This window comes from Bubalus kerabau, chromosome 1 (assembly GCF_029407905.1).
Source record: "Bubalus kerabau isolate K-KA32 ecotype Philippines breed swamp buffalo chromosome 1, PCC_UOA_SB_1v2, whole genome shotgun sequence".
Lineage (NCBI taxonomy): Eukaryota > Metazoa > Chordata > Mammalia > Artiodactyla > Bovidae > Bubalus > Bubalus kerabau.
The window spans coordinates 181,737,306-181,760,973 of NC_073624.1; the positions used below are offsets into that span (position 1 = coordinate 181,737,306).

The window sequence follows — 23,668 nt, forward strand, 5'->3', positions numbered from 1 at the left end:
ATTTTAGCTTTCACAGATAGCTCACCTGTACATGATTTAAAAGCAAAATGCAAAGAAAACATACATTTCTCAGATTTTAGAGCCCTAACACCATACTTGAGACCACTCTATCTTCTGTAACACAATCTGAGTCCTAATTTTTTAAATTTAACAGGAGGATAATTGCTTTGCAATGTTGTGCTGGTTTCTGTCATACACCAACATGAATCAGCCACAGGTATACAAGTCCCTCTTCAACCTCCTTCCCACTCCCTTGTACCCCAGAATCCAATTTTTTTTTTTTTTTTTTTTTTTTTTTTTGCATTACCATGCAGCACGTGGATCTTCCCTGACCAGGGGTAGAACTCATGCCCCTGGTGGCTCGGACAGTAAAGAATCTGCCTGCATTACAGGAGACCCAGGTTCGATTCCTGGGTCAGGATTATCCCCTGGAGTAGAGACTGGCTACCCACTCAAGTATTCTTGCCTGGAGAATTCCATTGACAGAGGAGCCTGGTGGACTACAGTCCATGGGGTCACAAAGAGTCGGACATGAGTGAACGACTTTCACTTTTGTTCTTGCACACTAAACCACCAGGGAAATCTCAGTCTAATCTAATCTAATCCATTTCAAACTTTGATGTTTCCCAGCACTGAGCCTTCCCTCCTCCCTTTCGAGCCCCCACTCATTTGGTACTTAAGGTAAATAATCCCAGAACAGATGGCCCTACTGAGAAGTTTGAACCCTGTAACCCTAGCTGAGTGCAAGGGTTCTGCTCAGTTTAACAACAGGGTGTGAGAAGTTTCATTAAGTTCTCCCATGTACATTTCATATAGGAAGGAAATTTATTTTCAGTCAGTTATTGCTGCAAATCCTACTGAACATTTAAATGTAAATGACTATAGTGTCCATAGGGAGAAGGAAATGGCAACCTACTCCAGTATTCTTGCTTGGAGAATCCTGTGGACAGAGAAGCCTGGAGGGCTGCTGTCCATAGGGTCACACAGAGTCAGACACGACCGAAGCGACTTAGCATGCATGCATAGTGTCCATAAGACAATTGATTTTTTTTTTCTGGTAGAAGAAACACATTAACTCTTCTCCCTTCTCCCATCCCCCCTTTTGAGGTATCATTCACTAAAATCTTTCTCCTTCTGTTAGGACCACAATGTCTTAATTAACTTTTCTTAGAAGACAGTTTTGAAATCAAGTTATGTTAGTCTTGCTACTTTATTTTTTTCTTTAAGAATGATTTGTCCATTCTGCCTTCCTTGTATTTCCTGATAAATTTATGAAAAAGACTGTGTATTACACTTACTGTTGTGACTGTGATAGATATTACATTGTCTCTTAGATCATTACGTATAGTAGTGCCGCATCAGCAACATAAGCACCTATCTGTGAAACTGGCATGTTTTCTTATTGGTTTACATGCTTAATTTTTTGAACATGTTTATAGTTTTCTGAGTATTCAGTTTATATTTCTTTTGTTACATATGTTTCTCTTTGTTTTCTTGCATTTATTCTATTGTAAATACATTTCTTAATTTCATTATCAGAATGTTTATTATAAGTGTATAGAAACAATTATTTTTGTCTTGATCTTGTATCTTACAAACCTGTTGAATTCAAATGATCAGTTCCTTTAGGTTTTCTAGTGGGCCCTAGATTTTCTCTATATAAGATCCTGGATTGAAAGTAGAGATGGTTTTAAAGCTCCCTAACCAATCTGCATACATTTTATTCCTTTTCTTGCTGAGTGGGTTCTTGGCCTAAATCTCCAATAAACTGTCAAATATAAGGAAGAGATATAGTTTATTAGTTATGGCTTGGGAAAACATTCACTCTTTCACCTTTAAACATAGTATTTGGTGTTTTCCATAGCTGTTCAATATGAGGTTAGAAAATTTCAGTCTGCTTTTGGTATGTTGAGTGTTTTAATCATGCAGGACTATTGGATACTGTTAATTATTTCTTTGAGTCTGTTGCCACTTTTTTATTTTTATTTTTCCTGAATGAAGGCCTTAGAGAACTTTTTTTTCATAGGTTTTTTAGTAATTTATTTATTTTTGGCTGTACTGGGTCTTTGTTGCTGTGCGGGCTTTTCTCTAGTTGCATGAGCAGGGGCTACTCTTTGTTACAGCGCATTTCATTGCAGTGGCATCTCTTGTTGCAGAGCACAGGCTCGAGGGCACACAGACTTCAGTAGTTGCAGCACATCCTTACCCACCATGCCTAAAGTGTCTATAAACAAATACACCTGTCCTAGCCAAGGAGTCAAGAAAGCCCACCTCCCCCATTTTATTTTTCACTTTTCCCCCAAACTGTAAACTTTTAATTTTGTATTGGGGTATAGCTGATTCTCCCCCATTTTTTTTTTAAAGGGATCTAGTTCCTTGACCAGGGAATGAACTCAGGCCCCCTGCATTGGGAACATGGAGTCTTAACCCCTGGACAACTAGGGAAGTCCCTCTCCCCAAATTTTTAAAAAACTATTTGCCTGCACCTTGCATGAGGGATCTTAGTTTCCCAATGAGAAATGAAGATCATTCTTTAAAAAAAATTTTTATTGAAATATAGTTGATTTATAATATTGTATTAATTTTGCTGTACAGTGATTCAGTTATGCATTGTATACATACTTTAAAAATATTTTCTCCACTATAATTTATTACAGGATATTTAACAGTTTCCTGTGCTATATGGTAGGACCTTATTTACCTGCAATCATTCTTAATGGAATTGGTTTCATCCCAGTAGTTGACTAGAGATGTGATCTTATGGATCACTGGTAAGACAACACTGATAATACCTATGATTTAACTGTTGCAGATAAGAATGAGTAAGAAAATTTTTTTTTTGACAAAAACTGTGACTAAATTTTTAAGAAATTGGTCTAAGGATAATGTAGCTGACATCCTATTTACAGGATATAACTGACTGATATTGTATAATAATTAAATGAAGAAAATTGCATGGATTTCAGAATATTCATAAACAAAATGGGTACTTCATTCTTTGAGGTAGTGAGAAACAAAATGTGTCACCTAACAAATGCTTCAAAAAATAGTTGGTAAAGTATTCAAAATGAGTACAAAAATGACTGCTTCAGAAAAAATTCAATTTTCGTCATAGAAAATAAAATACAATTAAAAAACACATTGAAGGATTATGTTCAACTACAAGTAATCGGAAACAGCCACAGCCTTCCTGACAGAAGGAAGGTGCTTCTCACAAGGAAACACTGGGTCAAGGATGGCACTGCACAATGCACTGGAGAAGCAAATTGATACGCAGGAGAGAAACAAAGACATAATCCAGAGAAGAGTAGTATCAGAGAATATTCCCAACCATAGAGCACTGAAATATTGTCATAGTAGACACAAGAGGCCTTACAGGAATTCAAACTCTGCTGGATCTTTGATGTGGAAGCTGTGAAGACATCAGGGGAAACTATACTTCTTGATGAATGGAAATCAAACATTGGTTGCTGGTGTTGAGGCTACTCTTGACTGCTGTTGCTGCTAAGTCACTTCAGTCATGTCCGACTCTGTGCGACCCCATAGACGGCAGCCCACCAGGCTCCTCTGTCCCTGGGATTCTCCAGGCAAGAGTACTGGAGTGGGTTGCCATTTCCTTCTCCAACGCATGCATGCATGCTATGTCACTTCAGTCGTGTCCAACTCTATGTGACTCTATGGACAGCAGCCCACCAGGCTCCTCTGGCCACGGGACTCTCTAGGCAAGAGTGCTGGAGGGGGTTACCATTTCCTTCTCCAACTCTTGACTATAAGAACATATAATCTTGATGGAAAATGGTGTCCTTGAAGCTCTTATGTATCTGTCTCTCTCCCAGTGTGGGACCTCCAATATCTGAAGAATGTCTTCTTTGCATCTGGTTTTAAATCACACACAAGTGAGCTACTGGTGAATACTGATATGGAACCACAAAGGGGATGGATTCTGGAAAGTCCAGGTCCTAATATTACTCAGAGGCAATATATCTCCAACTCTAGATTTTTTTTATTATCACAAGTCCCATAGCCTATTCAACAAATACCAGTCAGAGGTAAACACAAAAGGAAATAGGAAAAATCATAATTTACATAACAGTATACTCTCTGACCAGAGAAGGCAATGGCACCCCACTCCAGTACTCTTGCCTGGAAAATCCATGGACAGAGGAGCTTGGTAGGCTGTAGTCCATGGAGTCGCTAAGAGTCGGACCCGACTGAGCGACTTCACTTTCACTTTTTACTTTCATGCATTGGAGAAGGAAATGGCAACCCACTTCAGTGTTCTTGCCTGGAGAATCCCAGGGACGGGGGAGCCTGGTGGGCTGCCATCTATGGGGTCACACAGAGTCGGACACGACTGAAGTGACTTAGCAGCAGCAGCATACTCTTTGACACCTAGTCATACATAAAATTTATTCCAAGTAATTAATAGAATGGAAAATGACAAAAGGCTCCTATATGCACCACCACCAAAAGGGATCTTTCTCAGAAAAAGCATATATGTAATTATAAATATCTAGGAACTGCCACATATACTACTAGGAAAAGCCCTACAAATATCAAACTGCCATGTTTCAATGGCCCATTAACAGAGAATGAATAGAACATTATGAAAATTTAAGCCTCACTGCATACTAGAAATACATTTAAATTCATCCATGACTCCAACAGGGTTCAAATGTGAGAGAAAAAATCACTAACTGATTAAAGGACAAATTACTACCTTTAAACCTTATGTACTATTGCTGAAAGACAGCTTACAGAATTACCTAACAATAATACTTGTTTCTGAAACCAGTAGGAATCTATAATTTAAAGACATACTTGAAGAAAGATCTTAGGAATCACAATATAGTAATAAAATTTTTACCTCCACTGAGCTGTGTCTTAGTTGCAACACTCACAATTTTCATTGCAGCATACAGGGTTTATTTTTTATTTTTGGCATGTAGTGTCTACTTCCCTGACCAGGTATCAAACTCAGTTTCCCTGTGTTGTGGAGTTTAAACTGCTGGACCACCAGGGAAGCTCCTGTAAACTTCTTTAACATTGACTCCAGAGCACATCAACTCAGTAGCTGTAGCACAGGGGCTGGTTGCCCGGGGACATGTGGCATCTTAGTATCCCAAATAAAGACCAAACCCACGACACCCGCCCCCACCATTAGAAGGTGGATTCTTAACCACAGGCTGCTGCTGCTTCTTGATTGGTCAGTCGTGTCTGATTCTGTGCAACCCAATGGGGTGTAGCCCACCAGTCTCCTCTGTACATAGGAATTCTCCAGGCAAGAATACTGGAGTTGGTTGCCTTGCCCTCCTCCAGGGAATCTTCCTAATCCATGGGTCAAACCTGGGTCTCCTGCATTGTAGGCAAATTCTTTCCCTGAGCCACCAGGGAAGCGCTTAACCACTGCACCACCAGGGAAGTCTCAGTCCCAGTCCCAGTCCCTATAAACTTTAAAAACAACTCAGGACTATCTTTGTTAACCAGTGGTTTAAACTCCAAGCTTCCACTGCAGTAGGCATGGGTTTAATCCCTGCTCAGGGAATTAAGATCCCACATGCCACACAGCATGGCCAATAAATAAATAATTATTATTATAAATAAGAACAAAACTTTTCATGTTGAAGGTTTTCTGCAACATTATGCATGGATTGCTTTCCATCAGGTTTCTCATGTTACTTACATTTCCTCTCCATGGGGGTTTTCACATGTGTTAATGGCCAACTGAATTGCTTCCCTGGCTGTTTACAAAGATTTTCTAGTAAATCCTTTTATGTTTTCATACACTACTAAGATCAGAAAAGCACTTTCCACATTTTTCACACTTTATATGATTTCTGTCTGGTGAGTACTCTGTCTGAATGACAGAGAAAAAGAAAATTTTCCATATTCCTGTCATTCATAGGGTTTCTGTCCGGTATGAATTCTTTCATCTACTTGAACGTAAGTGGAAGGTTTTCCCACATATTTTACATTCTTAAGGTTTTTCTCTACTATGGATTCTTTCATGAATTTTCAAAACATTTGGAGTTCTAAAAGTTTTACCATATTGGTGCTATTCATACGGTTTCTCTACAGTGTGAGTAGTTTCATGTATTTTAAGAGAACTGGGATTAATGATGTTCTCACATTCTTTACATTTATAAGGTCCATCTCTAGTGTGTGTTATCTCTAGTGTGTGTTATATCTAGTGTGTGTTATCTCTAGTGTGTGTTGTATCTAGTGTGTGTTATCTCTAGTATGTGTTATTTCATGTATTTTAAGAGAACTGGGATTAATGATGTTCTCTCACATTCTTTACATTTATAAGGTCCATCTCTAGTGTGTGTTATCATGTGTTGCTGAAGGGTTATATTCACTGTAAAGGATTTCTCACGTTTCTTACATTTATAGAGTTTTTCTCCAGTGTGGATTCTTTTATGGTTTTTAAGAGAACAGGCACTACTCAATACTTTATTATTTTTTATATAAAATACATTACTCAATACTTTAGAACATGTTTTACATACATATTGTGTCTCTCCTTTTTGATGACTTTTGTGGACCCGGAAGTCATTGAAATAATTGAAGGCTTTACCACATTGCTTACATTCATAGCATGTATCAGCTCTGTGAATTGTTTCATGTATTTGGACACTTTTAGGACATTTAAAGGTTTTTCCACATTGTTTACATTGATAGGGCTTCTCTCCATTGTGAATGCTTTCATGCATTCAAAGATGACTGGGATAAAAAAAATGCTTTCTCACATTTCTGACATTTATACGGTAAATCTCCAGAGTGTGTTACCATGTTTTCAAAAACCTAAATTCCACAGGAAGGTTTTCCCACATTTTTTACATTCATACGGTTTCTCTCCAGTGTAACTCCTTTCACATATTCAAAGAAAACTGGGATAAAGGAATGCTTTCTCACATTTCTGACATTTATGAGGTAAATCTCCAGTGTGTGTTACCATGTACTTTTGAAGGTATATGTCAAGTGAAGGTTTTCCCACATTCTTTACATTCATAGGGTTTCTCACCTATGTGCATTCTTTTGTGTTGTTGGAAGGATTTTTGATATCAAAAGACTTTTCCACACTGTTCACATTCATAGGGTTTCTCTCTGGTGTGACTCTTTCATGTATTTTAAGAAAACTGCGATCAATGAAAACTCTCTTACATTCTTTACATTTATAAGGTCCATCTCCAGTGTGTGTTATCATGTGTTGCTTACGGGTTTGTTTCAGTGTGAAGGCTTTCCCACATTCCTACACTTGCAGGGTTTTTCTCCAGTGTGAATTCTTTCATGATCTCTAAGAGAACAGGCATTACTGAATACTTTAGAACATGTTTTACATACATACGCTGTCTCTCCTGTGTGATGTCTTTTCTGTCCCTGGAAGGACCTGAAATGTTTGAAAGCTTTACCACACTGTTTACATTCATAGGGTTTCTCTCCTCTGTGAATTCTTTCGGGTATTTCAACGGTTTCAAGACTTTCAAAGCTTTTTCTATTTTGTTTACATTGATAGGGTTTATGTCCCTTATGAGTGCTTTCATGCATCTGAAGATGACTGGAATAAATGAATACTTTCTCACATTTCTGACATTCATAGGTTTTCTCCCCTGCATGTCTCATTTCATGTGTTTTAAGAGAACTAGGATGAATGAATGCTAACCCACATTCTTGACATTTATATACCTTCTCATGGTACTTTTGATGCTCTCCTGGTCTGTTTGCAGCATGATATTTCATGTGTCTAGTAAGAGATGAATAATACATGAAGACTTTCCCACATGCTCTTCATTCCCATGGTTTCAAATCAAGAGTTGTCTTTACATTGGGAATTAGAATAAGTTTGAAGCTTTCTCCACAGGAATTAATATCTTTCTTTTCAGAGACTTTTTTCTATCAAAGGACTTCTGCAAATCAAGAGAAAACATTGTTAATGATTTCTTTATTATTTTCCATTTACTGAATTTATAGGAACAGTGAAATTTTCTATCTTGTGTGAATTGGTTCAAGTTGAATATACTGAATGCTGTACAAAGGAATTTCAACCAACCTTTCAATTAAAAAGTGATATTCAAATATAGGCTTTATGAATATTGATTGCACATGAACTATATTGCAAACAATGAATATTACTATTACTTTTAAGAAAATATTTTTGGTAGATACTTAAAAAAAAACAACGTATATTTGAAAATGGGGCTATTTGTTTTGTTTGCTTCTTTTAAAAATTTCACAGTAGACCACAATTCTTATTTGAGAAATGCTTTTACTTTTGAGCATGGCTCACTTTAATTTACTCCCCTGGTTTCTGGACTGACTTTCAATGTCTTGATGTTCCCATTCTGCTTCTGAAATGCAAACCCAGAATAATGATCCTAAAGTATTAGAAATTACAGAAAAACTATTGAATTTTAGGTCCATGATGAGCTCTGACACAGCCCAATTTCTGTTTCTTTCTTGTTTTTTTTTTTATTTTCCTCCATGCCGTGCCATTTGTTGGCTATTAATTCCCTGACCAGGTACTGAAGCTGAGGAATGGCTCTGAAAGCTCCGAGTCCTAACCACTGAACCACCGGAGAGTGCTCTTCCCCCACCCCCACATTCTTAACCAGTGTCCTTCCTTTCCACATTCTACATCTTTGAACAGTACAGACAGGTAAAAAACACTTGTTCTCTAGCTGACAAATGGAGGGAATTTCTTCGTTCTTACCTACTGAGACAATGTTTCTGAAGTTTTCCAACATCACATCTCTGTAGAGTTTCCTCTGTGAGGAATCTAGTGAAACCTACTCCTCCCAGGTGAAGTTCACAGCCACATCCTCAAAGACCAGTGAGTCCTAAAACACCCAAAATGTGTGCACAATAAGATGTCTGAGACTGACAGCACAGGCAAACACATCACTAGTAGGAATATTATATATGATTCTGTTGGCAATTTGGGACCTAATGTGACCAGGTGGCTCACTGGTAAAGAATTTGCCTGCCAATGCAGGAGACAGGGGTTCAATCCCTGGATCAGGAAAATGCCCTGGAGGAAGAAATGGCAATCTACTCCAGTGTTCTTGCCTGAAAAAAATCCCATGGACAGAGGAGTCTGGTGGGGTATAGTCCATGGGGTTGCAAAGAGCAGATACGACTGAGCACACACATTTTATGACTTGATCATGAGAATCTTACTCTCCACACTTCCTCTCTAAGGTAATAGTATCATGAAGAAACAAAAATTATTTATACATAATTTCTGTGGTCACAGTATCACTTATACCACAATCATGGCAGAGCCCCAAGAACCTAGGGAAATAACAAAAATGTTTTACAAACAAAACAAATACCATTTGAGGAAAATTAAGTTCTTGTGAAAAAAGTTCTTTCATCTTCTTCCTTATGATTCACAATTTGCAGTATACTATAAGGCAGAAAATTGAGATTGCATGAGGTTTCAATGAACGGACGCACAGTGAAGAACTGGAAACTTTCTCCTACTGCTATCATCAAACATCAGAGGCCGGGTGACCTGTAGAAATCAAACTTTTAACAAAAACCCAGAGAGCCCCACAGTCCCAAGGTCCTTCAGTCTTCTAGAAGAAATCACATGCAGTTCCCTGAATATACATATTCTTCTTCAAGAGCACTGCCTTTCAGTTGTGTAATAATTACCACAGATTCTGCTTTTTTTTTCCCTCTGCTGCTGCTGCTGCTAAGTCACTTCAGTTGTGTCTGATTCTGTGCGACCCCATAGACGGCAGCCCACCAGTCTCCGCCATCCCTAGGATTCTCCAGGCAAGAACACTGGAGTGGGTTGCCATTTCCTTCTAGGTATATATAATTAGATGCAGTTAGAAAGTTAACTCAAACTTAGACCTTAGACTGAGGAAGAGGCAATGATATCTTAGACCACAAAACTCCTATACTCGGGTGACTCGGGGCTGCTTTCAGCCAAATTTTAGAAGACACTGTACAATTATGTGCCAGACAAGCTCTTTCTCATCACACCCTAACAATACACCCTGGGCTTTACTGCCCTAAGGGACAGGTTAAGAGCACAGTTTACAAGAAAGTTCACCAGCGTCCATAAAACTCTGATGGTGATTCCTCCCAGATTATGAAATAAGTAAGGGTTTCATCACTGGCTTCCTCCAAAAAAACATAAAGTCTCCATCCTGCAATTTCAGGAGTAAGTCTTCCAAGTAACCACTACGGCTACTGACAGGCAAAAACTTAGTCTGTGATTTATGAATCTAGAACTTGTGATCCTTGATCTCACAAGAACAAAAATACTCAAAATAAACAAATTTCCAAAACCATCAGAGCAGAACTTCAAAGGGCAAACTGGTGTCTTAAAACTGGGAAAGAGAAAAGAGAGATGTTTTAAAAACATGCCTGACTAACAAACACATGAAAAGATTCTCAACATCACTCATTATCAGAGAAATGCAAATAAAAAAAGCACAATGGGGTACTATCTCATGCCAGTCAGAATGGCTGCTATCAAAAAGTCTACAAACAGTATATGCTGGAGAGGGTGCAGAGAAAAAGGATCCCTCTTACACTGTTGGTGGGAATGCAAACTAGTACAGCCACTATGGAGAACAGTGTGGAGATTCCTTAAAAAACTGGAAAAAGAACTGCCATATGACCCAGCAATCCCACTGCTGGGCATACACACTGAGGAAACCAGAATTGAAAGAGACACGTGTACCCCAATGTTCATCGCAGCACTGTTTACAATAGCCAGGACATGGAAGCAACCTAGATGTCCATCAGCAGATGAATGGATAAGAAAGCTGTGGTACATATACACAATGGACTATTACTAAGCTATTAAAAAGAATGCATTTGAATCAGTTCTAATGAGGTGGATGAAACTGGAGCCTATTATACAGAGCAAAGTAAGTCAGAAAGAAAAACACCAATACAGTATATTAATACATATATATGGAATTTAGAAAGATGGTAACAATGACCCTATATGCAAGACAGTAAAAGAGCCACAGATGTAAAGAACAGACCTTTGGACTCTGTAGGAGAAGGCGAGGGTGGGATGAATTGAAAGAATAGCATTGAAACATGTATATTATCATATGTGAAATAGATCGCCAGTCCAGGTTTGATACATGAGACAGGGTGCCCAGGGCTGGTGCACTGGGATGACCCTGAGGGATGGGATGGGGAGGGAGGTAGGAGGGAGGTTCAGGATGGGGAACACATGTACATCCATGGCTGATTCGTGTGAATGTATGGCAAAAACCACCACAATATTGTAAAGTAATTAGCCTCCAATTAAAATAAAAAAAATAAAAACAAGCCTGAAATATGATGTCTTAAGTCCTGTACCAAAAACACTCTGTTTCACCAGAGTCTAACATGACAAAAAGAAATAAAAAAACAGAACAAAATCTGTGAACCCTAGCATGACCTTCTTTAACAGGAAATTTCAAGTATATACAATGAAAATAAATGACAGAAAACAGAGATAGAAATACCAAATAGTCTAAAATACTTAAAGTTTTGAAATTAAAAAGAAACAACTTTCCTAGAACTTTATTATTAATAGCAAGCATGTGTGCTTAATTGCTCAGTTCTATCCGACTCTTTGCAACCCTATGGACTGTAGCCTGCCAGGCTCCTCTGTCCAAGGGGATTCTCCAGGCAAGAATACTGGAGTGGGTTGCCCTGCCCTCCTCAAGGAGATCTTCCCAACCCAGGGATTGAACCCATGTCTCCTGCATTGCAGGCAAATTCTTTACCATCTGAGCCACCAGGGAAGCCCAAGAATACTGGAGTGTGTAGCCTATTCCTTCTCCAGGGATCTGAGGATTCTTTACCAGCTGAGCTACCAAGGAAGCCCTAATAGCAGGCATATAAATTCCTTCCATTTTTGTCTCAGAATGGCCTTATTTTTTCTTAATTTTTAATAGCAAGTGTAATGATCCTTAAAACTTAAGAAAAAATAAGGTCATTCTGCCATCTATGGGGTCGCACAGAGTCGGACACGACTGAAGCGACGTAGCAGCTGAGACAAAAATGAAAGGAATTTGTCACTAGCATACCAACTTTGAAAGACCCGTTAAAAAATTCACCAGTAAGTAGTGACCTACATGAGAAAAGAACCTAAAAAGAAATGTACATGTATAACTTATTCACTTTACTGCATACACTTGACACTAACATAACACTGTAAATCAACTGTACTCCAATTGTTTTTGTTATTTTTGTTGTTCAGTCACCAAGATGTGTCCAGCTCTTTGCAACCCCATGAACTGAAGCACGCCAGACTTCTCTTGACAGTACAGTCTTGACATACTCCTTTCCCAATTTTGAACCAGTCCGTTGCTCCATGTCTGGTTCTAATTGTGGCTTCTTGTCCTGCATACGGGTTTCTCACAAGATAGGTAAGGCGGTCTGGTATTCCTATCTCTGTAAGAATTTTTCAGTTTGTTATGATCTACACAGTCAAATGCTTTCATGCAGTTAATGAAGTAGATTTTTTTTTTTTAATTTCCCATGCTTTTTCTATGATCCAATGCATGTTGTCAGTTTGATCTCTGGCTCAAAAATCCTCCTTGTACATCTGGAAGAGTTCTTGGTTCAGGTACTGTTGAAGCCTAGCTTGAAGGATTTGGAGCAGGACCTTGCTAGCGTATGAAATGAGTGAAACTATACAGTAGCTTGAACATTCTTTGGCATTGCTTTTCTTTAGGATTGGAATGAAAACTGACCTTTTCCCGTCCTGTGGCCCCTGCTGAGTTTTCCAAATTTGCAGGCATACTGAGTGCAGCACTTTAACAGCATCATCTTTTAGGATTTGAAATAGTTCAGCTGGAATTCCATTACCTCCACTAGCTTTGTAGGAATGAAAAGTGGTGTGTCCACTTTAGAAAGCAGTGTGAATATTCCCCAACCAACTAGACTTGCCATATGATCCAGCAATCTTACTCCCGGGCATGTACCCAGAGAGAACTCTAATTTGAAATGATACAGACACCCAGTGTTCATAGTAGCACTGTTTACAAGAGCCAAGACATGGAAACAACCTACACGTCCATCAACAAATGAATGGAAATAGAAGATGTGGTACAGATATACAATAGAATATTACTCAGCCATAAAAATTGAAATAATGCCATTTGCAGCAAAATAGATAGACCTACAACTATTCATACTAAGTGAGGTAAGTTACACTGAGAAAGACAAATACTGTATGGTCACCGGCTTACATGTGGTATCTCAAATATATCACAAATAAACTTATTTTCAAAACAGAAACAGATTCACAGACAAAGATATGAGTAAATGACTGGTATTCAAAATAGCCAAGAACTATTAAAACCCAACAGTAGGAAGACAATCCAATTAACAATGGGCAAAAGATCTCAAAGAACCATTGACCAAAAACAATATACAGAGGGAAACTGGAAATATGAAAACGTGCTGAATATCAAATGTCAATGGGAAATTGCAAAGAAAACAAAGAGTTAACACACTACACAATTATTTAAAGACTACAAAGCAAAACACTCAGAACACCAAATAGAGGTGAAGGTTATCTTCATTCACTGCTGTTGCTGTTGTTGTTCGGTCACTAGGTCCTGTCTGACTCTTTGCAACACCATGGACTGTAGCCCACCAAGCTATAGTCCCCCAGGTTGGTAGGTGTCCATCCAATATGCTATTAGGGAAAAGCAGAGAAATAGGCCCAGAAAGAATGAAGAGGCTGGGCCAGAGCAGAAATGATGCTCAACTGTGGATGTATCTGGTGGTAAATGTTAAGTCCGATGCTGTAAAGAACAATGTTGCATGGGAACCTACATTGTTAGGTAAATTGGACAAGGTCAGGTAGGAGATGGCAAGAGTCAACATCAATGTTTTAGGAATGAGCGAACTAAAATGGATGGGAATGGATACATTTAATTCAGATAACCATTATATGTACTACTGTGGGCAAGAATCTCTTAGAAGAAATGGATTGGCCCTTATAGTCAACAAAAGAGTCTGAAATGCAGTACTTGGGTGCAGACCCAAAAATGGCAGAATAATCTCAGTTCGTTTCCAAGGCAAAATGTTCAACATCAGAGTAATTCAAGTCTGTGCTCTAACTACTAACACTGAAGAAGCTGAAGTTGAGCAGTTCTATAAAGACCTACAAGACTTTCTGGAACTAACACCGAAAAAAGATGTCCTTTCATCAGAGAGGACTGGAATATGAAAGTAGGAAGTCAAGAGATACCTGGAGCAAGTTTGGCCTTGGAGTACAAAGTGAAGCAGGGCAAAGGCTAACAGAGTTTTGCCAAGAGAATGCACTGGTCATAGCAAACACCCTCTTCCAACAACGCAAGAGACAACTCTACACATGACATCACTGGGTGATCAATACTGAAATCAGCTTGATTATATTCTTTGCAGCCAAAGATGGAGAAGCTCTATACAGTCAGCAAAAACAAGACCTGGAGCTTACTGTGGCTCAGATCATGAACTCCTCATTGCCAAATTCAGGCTTAAATTCAAGAAAGTAGAGAAAACCACTAGAGTTTATTCCACCATCTAGTGGAGGTGACCAACAGATTCAAGAGATTAGATCTGGTAGACAGAGTGTCTGAAGAACTATGGACAGAGGTTCGTAACACTGTACAGGAGGTGGTGACCAAAAGTAACCCCAGTAAAGAGAAATGCAAGAAGGCAAAATGGTCATCTGAGGAGGCCTTACAAATAGCTAAGAATAGAAAAGTGAAAGGCAAAGGAGAAAAGGAAAGATGTACCCAATTGAATGCAGAGTTTCAGAGAATAGCAAGGAGAGATAAGAAAGCCTTCTTAAGTGAACAATGCAAAGAAATAGAGGAAAACAATAGAATGGGAAAGACTAGAGGTTTCTTCAATGATATTGGAGATACCAAAGAAACATTTTATGCAAAGATGGGCACAATAAAGGACAGAAATGGCATGGACCTAATAGAAGCTGAAGATATTAAGAAGAGGTAGCAATAATACACAGAACTATACAGAAAAGGTCTTAATGACTGGAATAACCACAATGGTGTGGTCACTCACTTAGAGCCAGACACACTGGAGTATAAAGTCAAGTGGACCTTAGGAAGCATCACTACGAACAAAGCTAGTGGAGGTGATGGAATTCCAGTTGAGTTATTTCAAATCCTAAAAGATGATGCTGTTAAAGTGCTGCAATCAAAAGGTCAGCAAATTTGGAAAACTCAGCAGGGACCACAGGACTGGAAAAGGGTTGGTTTTCATTCCAATCCAAAAGAAAGGCAATGCCAAAGGATGTTGAAACTACCATACGATTGCCCTCATTTCATGTGCTAGCAAGTTTATGTTCAAAATCCTTCAAGCTAGGCTTCAGCAGTAGGTGAACCAAGAACTTTCAGATGTTCAAGCTGGATTTAGAAAAAGCAGAGTAACCAAAGATCAAACTGCCAACATCTGTTGGATCATAGAAAAAGCAAGGGAATTCTAGAAAAACATCTACTTCTGCTTCATTGACTATGCTAGAACCTTTGACTGTGTGGATCACAACAAAATGTGGAAAATTCTTCAAGAGATGGGAATACCAGAGCACCTACCAATCTCCTGAGAAACCTGTATGCAGTTCAAAAAGCAACAGTTAGAACTGGATATGGAACAAGGACTGGTTCGAAATTAGGAAAGGAGTACATCAAGGCTGTATATTGTCACCTGCTCATTTAAATCATATGCAGATCATGCAAAATGTTGGACTGGATGAATTATAAACTGGAATCAAGACTGCTGGGAGAAATATTATATCAACAACCTCAGATATGCAGATGATACCACACTAATGGCAGAAAGTGAAGAGGAACAAAAGAGCTTCTTGATGAGGCTGAAAGAGGAGGGTGAAAAAGCTGGATTAAAATTCAACATTCAAAAAAATAAGATCATGGTGTCTGGTCCCATCCCTTCAGGGCAAATATAAGGGGAAAAAGTGGAAGCAGTAACAGACTTTATTTTCTTGGGCTCCAAAATCACTGCAGATGGTGACTGCAGTCATGAAATTAAAAGATGCTTGCTCCTTGGAAGGCAAGTTATGACAAACCTAGACAGCATACTAAAAAGAAGAGACATCACTTTGCTGACAAAGGTCCATATAGTCAAAGCTGTGGTTTTTCCAGTAGTCATGTTCGGATGTGAGAGCTGGACATAAAGAAGGCTGAGCACCAAAGAATTGATGCTTTCGAATTCTGCTGGAGAAACTCCTGAGAGTCCCTTGGATGGCAAGAAAATCAAACCAGTCAATCCTAAAGGAAATCAACCCTGAATAATCATTGGATGGATTGATGCTAAAGCTGAAGCTCCAGTACTCTGGCCACCTGATGGGAAGATCAGACTCACTGGAAAAGACCCTGATGTTGTGAAACATTGAGGGCAGGAGGAAATGGGGGCAACAGAGGATGAGATGGTTGGATGGCATCACCGACTCAACAGATATGAGTTTGAGACTACTCTGGGAAATAGTAAAGGACAGGGAAGTCTGGCAAGCTGCAATCCAAGGGGTCACAAAGAGTTGAACACGACTTAGCGACTGAATAACAACAACAAATGTATATTAGGACCCAGCAATACCACTCTGTGTTATTTGTCCAAATGAGGGCAACTCTTATAGTCACGCAAAAACTCATACACATACTTGTATGGATTTAATTCACAACTAGCATAAGTTAACAGGTAAGCAACAAACCTGACTCAAACAATCAGTGTTAAGTCCATCCATAAGATCAAATACAGTTCACAGTAAAAAGAAATTAAGTATCAAGCTATGAAAACACGTGACTGAGAGCATAAAAGTGTACTGCTACCTGAAAGAAACCAATCTGACAAAGCTATAAACCATATGATTTCAAGTACATGAGGGCCTTCAAGTACTTCTCCTCCCTTCCCCTAAGCTCCGAGGCAGCCTTAGCCTGAAGACACTGAAGGTGCTCTCGACCATCACTGAAATTTTAAACACACAAACCCTGTCTGACCAATTCAGGAAAATCACTCCAATCCAGTGTTTCTGTGGAAATGAAAGAAGAAAATTATAAGCCACTTCTACTAGTTTTCCCAGAAAACCCCTCATATCTATTCCTTTCAGAAAAAATGTCAATCATTATTTCCAAGGCAGGTTTATTACTACACAATTAATCATACTCTAATACTTCTTGCCTGCAAGTCTAAATCCTGGAGTACCAAAACAAGTGTCCAAAAGAACTCATCATATTTACTCGGGGAATGAAAAGAGGTGAAACAAAAATTCTTCACAGTGCAAAAATGTAATACTTCATATTTTTTTTTCCTATGAAACTCACTTCTCTTACCTCTTGGCAAATATTGTATACGGTGTTTCAAACTCTAGTAATTAAATACATCTTACAGTGTTGAATAAACTTAAATAAGTGAGTAAATCTTTTGAAGGGGACTAACGTAGGGACGGGTAGAGTAGATCGTCAAGAGAAGTTTAAAAAAAACCTCCACAAAAAGATTTCCTATGGAATATCTGTTCCCAGTAAAATATCAAGTGGAGAGACGATTTCATACAACGTACTTCCAAGGGGTTATTCCTGGCTTTCAGGACAGGTAAGGTATCTACGGTTGCCCATCCCCACCCCCCATCCCACCCCCGCAACCTGCGCCCCGGAAAAATGCCATCCAGGACTCCGTGCAAATAGGATAAAAAATTAAAATATTGAGTTTCTTTGAAAAGCACCGCAGAGATGAACAGTTGATAGATAATTTGAATCAGAGAGGCGAAATGAGGAGAGTGAGGGCAATGAGGGGAGAAATCTGGAAATTTAATTATTTATGGCCAGTCCTACAAAGGGCTTCTAGGTGGCTAAGCGGTAAAGAATCCGCTTGGCAATGCAGGCGCTGCGGGTTCGATTCCAATCTCGGAATATCCCCTGGTGAAGGAAATGGCATCCCACTCCAGTATACCTGCCTAGGAAACCCCATGGACAGAGGCGCCTGGCGGGCTGTCCATGGGGTCGCAAAGACTCAGACACGACTGAGTGACGAAATAACTGGAGTGGAAACCCCCAACTAGAATACCAACCCTCATTTAGAATAACAACTTTCTGCCTTCTGCCTCTGTTATCTTGCTTAAACAGCTTTTGCTCACCACCTCCACTTCTGTACTCTTGCTTGCTCATGGCATCGGCGGGAATCTAAGTTGCCTGAGGAGGGGGAATCTGAGTTGCTTGAAAGAGAAAGTCCTGAAGACCCGGAGGTCTGTGCTGTATAAAAGATACCCAGAACAAAGTCCGGGCGCTCAGCCTCTGGAGGCGACTCCGCTGAGCCTGCACCGGTGCTGAATAAACCCTGTTGTTCTGAATCTTCCAGTGCCGCTGGTCTCTTTCTGCCGCCACTGTTTCTATAACACAACGACCCACAAAGAGCTACTAATGGGGGCTAAGGTCTTCGATTTGAGATTCCGTTTCCCCAAATCTTTGGAAGAAGAAGAAACCAGGTGCCCACGGCATAGAAAAGACAGCCTGGGACCCCTCAACCGACACCTAATCTCACTGCTGGACCCTCTGGAACAAGTCTCGATTGTCTACCGAAAACTGGGAACGTGGTCAGGGGACAATCTCGGGGAGAAGAGGGGCTGTGGGCGCAGAGCCGCCGGGAGAGGCTCTGGGGCGGAGGTTCCTGCGCGAAGTGACCAGACCGGACGCCCGGGGTCCCGGCTGCCCGGCCAACGCCCCTGCTGCGAGCCAGCCGGGACTGAGGTCCTAGCAGCGCCGGAGACCCTGGGTTTCCCAGACTCCGGGGATGACCGCAGTGCTGGATCAAAAAGTGGCCGGTTTCCGCTAGTTCCGATCGGTCCCTCTCCGGCGTCCATAACCTGGGTCAGCACATTCACCATTTCGAGTTCCTGCCCAAGAACTCCAACGACCAGTGCAGATCACAGGGCTACTGAACGTGAGAGTAACCAGGCTAAGGAATCCGGAAAGACACTAGACCTGCTCAGTCGGGAAAAAGGAAGTCCAAACCAGGGGGTGTTGCCCCGCCTACATGCCTCAGAGGACTCCTGGTTGGACAAATTCCAATGCCCCGCCCCTCGCGCCTGAGTGACAACCTGTGGTAGGTGGGATGGGTCTTGTCCTTGTTTGGCACTTTCGCTTCTGCTGCTGCTAAGTCGCCTCAGTCGTGTTCGACTCTGCGACGCTGTAGACGGCAGCCCACCAGGCTCCCCCGTCCCTGGGATTCTCCAGGCAAGAACACTGGAGTGGGTTGCCATTTCCTTCTCCAGTGCATGAAAGTGAAAAGTGAAAGTGAAGTCGCTCAGTCGTGTCCGACCCTTAGCGACCCCATGGACTGCAGCCTACCAGGCTCCTCCGCCCATAGGATTTTCCAGGCAAGAGTACTGGAGTGGGGTGCCATCGCCTTCTCTTGGCACTTTTGCAATTGTTTCCTGGCCTGAGATCGACTCTGCAGCTCTGCAGTAGTTTGTTTCTTTACAGCACTGAACTTTACTTCCATCACCAGCCACATCCACGACTGGGCATTGTTTTCGCTTGTTATTTCTCTACTCTTCTCCAGTAGCATACTGGGCACCTACCAACCTGGGGAGTTCATCTTTCAGTGTTGTATCTTTTTGCCTTTTCATACTGTTCATGGGGTTCTCAAGGCAAAAATACTTAAGTGGTTTGCCATTCCCTTCTCCAGTGGACCACGTTTTGCTTATTTAAGTCATATGCAGAGCATATCATGCGAAATACCAGGCTGGATGAAGCACGAGCTGGAATCAAGATAGCCAGCAGACATATCAATAACCTCAGATATGTAGATGACACCACCCTTATGGCAGAAAGTGAAGAAGAACTAAAGAGACTCTTGATGAAAGTGAAAGAGGAGAGTGAAAAAGCTGGCTTAAAACTTAACCTTCATAAAACTAAGATAATGGCATCCAGTCCCATCACTTCATGGCAAATAGATGGGGAAACAATGGAAAAAGTGACAGACTTTATTTTTTGGGGCGCTTAAAACCACTGCAGATGGTGACTGCAGCCATGAAATTAAAACGTGCTTGCTCCTTGGAAGAAAAGCTATACCAACCTAGACAGAATACTAAAAAGCAGAGACATTACTTTGCCAACAAAGTTCCAATCAAAGCTATGGTTTTTCCAGTAATCATGTATGGATGTGAAAGTTGGGCTATAAAGAAAGCTGAGCACCAAATAATTGATGCTTTTGAACTGTGGTGTTGGAGAAGACTCTTGAGGGTCCCTTGGACAGCAAGATCCAACCAGTGCATCCTAAAGGAAATCAGTCCTGAATATTCATTGTAAGGACTGATGCTGAAGCTGAAACTCCAATACTTTGGCCACCTGATGCGAAGAACTGACTCATTAGAAAGACCCTGCTACTGGGAAAAATTGAAGGCAGAAGGGGACAATAGAGGATGAGATGGTTGGATGGCATCACCAACTCGATGGACAATGAGTTTGATGAGCAAGCTCTGGGAGTTGGTGATGGACAGGGAAGTCGGGCATGCTGCAGTCCATGCAGTTGCAAAGAATTGGACAAGATTGAACGACTGAATTGAGTTTGTTTCTTCTAAGGAATTTATGCATTTCCTCTAACTTATCTTTTTAAATATAATTTATTTATTTATATCTGGCTGTGCTGGGTCCTTGTTGCTGCACAGGCTTTTTTCTAGTTGTGGGCAGCAGGGGCAACTCTCTAGTTGTGGTGTGCAGGCTCTCCTTGCGGTGGCTTCTCTCATTGCTGAGCAGGGGCTCTAGGGTACTTGGTCTTGGTAGTTGTGGCCCATGGGCTCAGTTGCTCCAAGGCATGTGGGATTTTTCCCGACCAGGGATTGAACCCGTGTCTCCTGTACTGGCAGGTGACTTCTTTACCACTGAGCCACCAGGGAAGTCCTGTAATCACTTTTTTTTTTAACCCTATAATTCTACTTTTTAAAAACATTTAATTGAAGGATAATTGCTTTACAGAATTTTGTTGTTTTCTGTCAAACCTCAACATGAATCAGCCATAGGTATACATATATCCCTACCCTCTTGAACCTGCCTCTCATCTTCCTCCCCATCCCACCCCTCCAGGCTGATATAGACCTCCTGTCTGAGTTTCCTGAGACATAAAGCAATTCCCACTGTCTATCTATTTTACATATGGTAACCGCACAACTGCACTCATCTCACACACTAGTAAAGTAATGCTCAAAATTCTCCAAGCCAGGCTTCAGCAATACACGAACTGTGAACTTCCAGATGTTCAAGCTGGTTTTAGAAAAGGCAGAGGAACCAGAGATCAAATTGCCAACATCCACTGGATCATCGAAAAAGCAAGAGAGTTGCAGAAAAAAACATCTATTTCTGCTTTGTTGACTATGCCAAAGCCTTTGACTGTGTGGATCACAATAAACTATGGAAAATTCTGAAAGAGATGGGAATACCAGACCACCTGACCTGCCTCTTGAGAAACCTATATGAAGGTCAGGAAGCAACAGCTAGAACTGGACATGGAACAACAGACTGGTTCCAAACAGGAAAAGGAGTATGTCAAGGCTGTATAATGTCACCCTGCTTATTTAACTTCTATGCAGAGTACATCATGAGAAATGCTGGGCTGGGAGAAGCACAAGCTGGAATCAAGACTGCAGAGAGAAATATCAATAACCTCAGATATGCAGATGACACCACCCTTAGGGCAGAAAGTGAAGAGGAACTAAAAAGCCTCTTGATGAAAGTGAAAGAGGAGAGTGAAAAAGTTGGCTTAAAGCTCAACATTCAGAAAACGAAGATCATGGCATCTGGTCCCATCACTTCATGGGAAATAGATGGGGAAACAGTGGAAACAGTGGCTGACTTTATTTTGGGGGGTTCCAAAATCACTGCAGATGGTGATTGCAGCCATGAAATTAAAAGACCCTTACTCCTTAGAAGGAAAGTTATGACCAACTTAGATAGCATATTCAAAAGCAGAGACATTGCTTTGCCAACAAAGGTCCATCTAGTCAAGGCTATGGTTTTTCCAGTGGTCATGTATGGATGTGAGAGTTGGACTGTGAAGAAAGCTGAGCACCAAAGAATTGATGCTTTTGAACTGTGGTGTTGGAGAAGACTCTTGAGAGTCCCTTGGACTGCAAGGAGATCCAAGCAGTCCATTCTAAAGGAGATCAGTCCTGGGTGTTCATTGGAAGGACTGATGCTGAAGCTGAAACTCCAATACTTTGGCCACCTCATGCAAAGAGTTGACTCATTGGAAAAGACTCTGATGCTGGGAGGGATTGGGGGCAGGAGAAGGGGATGAGAGGCTGAGATGGCTGGATGGCATCACCGACTCAATGGACATGAGTTTGAGTGAACTCTGGGAGCTGGTAATGGACAGGGAGGCCTGGCGTGCTGCGATTCATGGGGTTGCAGAGAGTCAGACATGACTGAGTGACTGAACTGAACTGAATATAAGTTTCCATGTTACTCTTAGTAGAATTTATTATTAATAGAATTTACTTCATCCTAGAATCTGACTAGAGCTATGATCTTAGAGGTCACTATCAAGATGGCACTGAAACAATCTTTTTAACTTCTGTAGATAAGAAGAAATGAGGGACTTTCTTGGTGGTCCAGTGGTTGGGAATCTGCCTGCCAATGCAGAGGACACAGGTTCTGTCCCTGGTTGGGTAGGATTCCACATGCCACAGGGCAACTGGGCCCATGTGTCACAAATACGGAAGCCCACGCACCCTAGAGCCTGTGCTCCACAAGAGAAACCACCACAATGAGATGTGCGCACACCACAACTAGAGAGTAGCCCCAGCTCGCTGCAACTAGAGAAAGCCCAGGAGCGACAACAAAGGCCCAGCACAGCCCCCCCAAAAAGAGTAAGAAATTAGTTTCATGAGGAAAACTGTAACTAAAAGCAAGAAAATGCCCCAAAGATAAGGCAGCTGACCTTGTACTCACTCACAGGATAAAACTGACAAGACTGTATCAATGATTAAATGAGGAATAACACATGGTTTTTCTGAATGGGTACTTTATTCTCTGAGGACATGAAAAACAAACTTGTTGGCTAATGAACAGTTCAGAATATCGGTAAAATATTTGAAACGACAAAACCTGTTTCACAAAAAATTCAAACAGAAAATACAATAAAAAACACATTGAAGGTTTATGTTCAGCTACAAGTAACAGGAAACACCCACAGCCTTCCTGACAGAAGGAAGGTGATTCTTCTCACAGGGAAACAATGGATCAAGAATGGCACCGCACAATGCACTAAAGAAGCAAACTGATGTGTAGGACAGAAACAAAAATACAATCCAGAGAAGGGTGGAATCAGAGGACATTCCCAACCAGAAAACTCTGAAATACTTTCCTTGTGGACACAGGAAGCCTAACAGAAAAAATTCAAACTCTGCTGGATCTTTCATGTGGAAGCTATGAAGACATTGGGGGAAACTATACATCTGTAAAAATGGAAATCAAACACTGGTTGCTGGTGTTGATGATACTCTTCACTAAAAGTTCACGGAGTTTGGAAAATAAGCTGGAAGATGCTGCCCTTGAACCTCCTGTGTAACTGTCTGTCTCCCAGGGTGGGGGCTCTAATATCTGAACAATGTCTTTTTTACTTTTGCTTTTAAATCACACACAGGTGAGCTACTGGTGAATGTTAACAAGGAACCACAAAG

At 40.8% G+C, this 23,668-nt stretch overlaps 1 protein-coding gene across 1 annotated transcript in view; it reads right to left on the reverse strand.

The window, feature by feature from the left end:
• LOC129625390 (zinc finger protein 564-like) overlaps positions 1 to 23,668 on the reverse strand; it is a 60,450-nt gene that overhangs the window by 24,744 nt on the left and 12,038 nt on the right. Inside the window, exon 5 of the mRNA XM_055543703.1 lies at positions 8,711 to 8,837. Within this exon, the coding sequence (XP_055399678.1) occupies positions 8,787 to 8,837 (51 nt within the window). The 3' untranslated portion in view covers positions 8,711 to 8,786. The remainder of the gene's footprint in view (positions 1 to 8,710; positions 8,838 to 23,668) is intronic.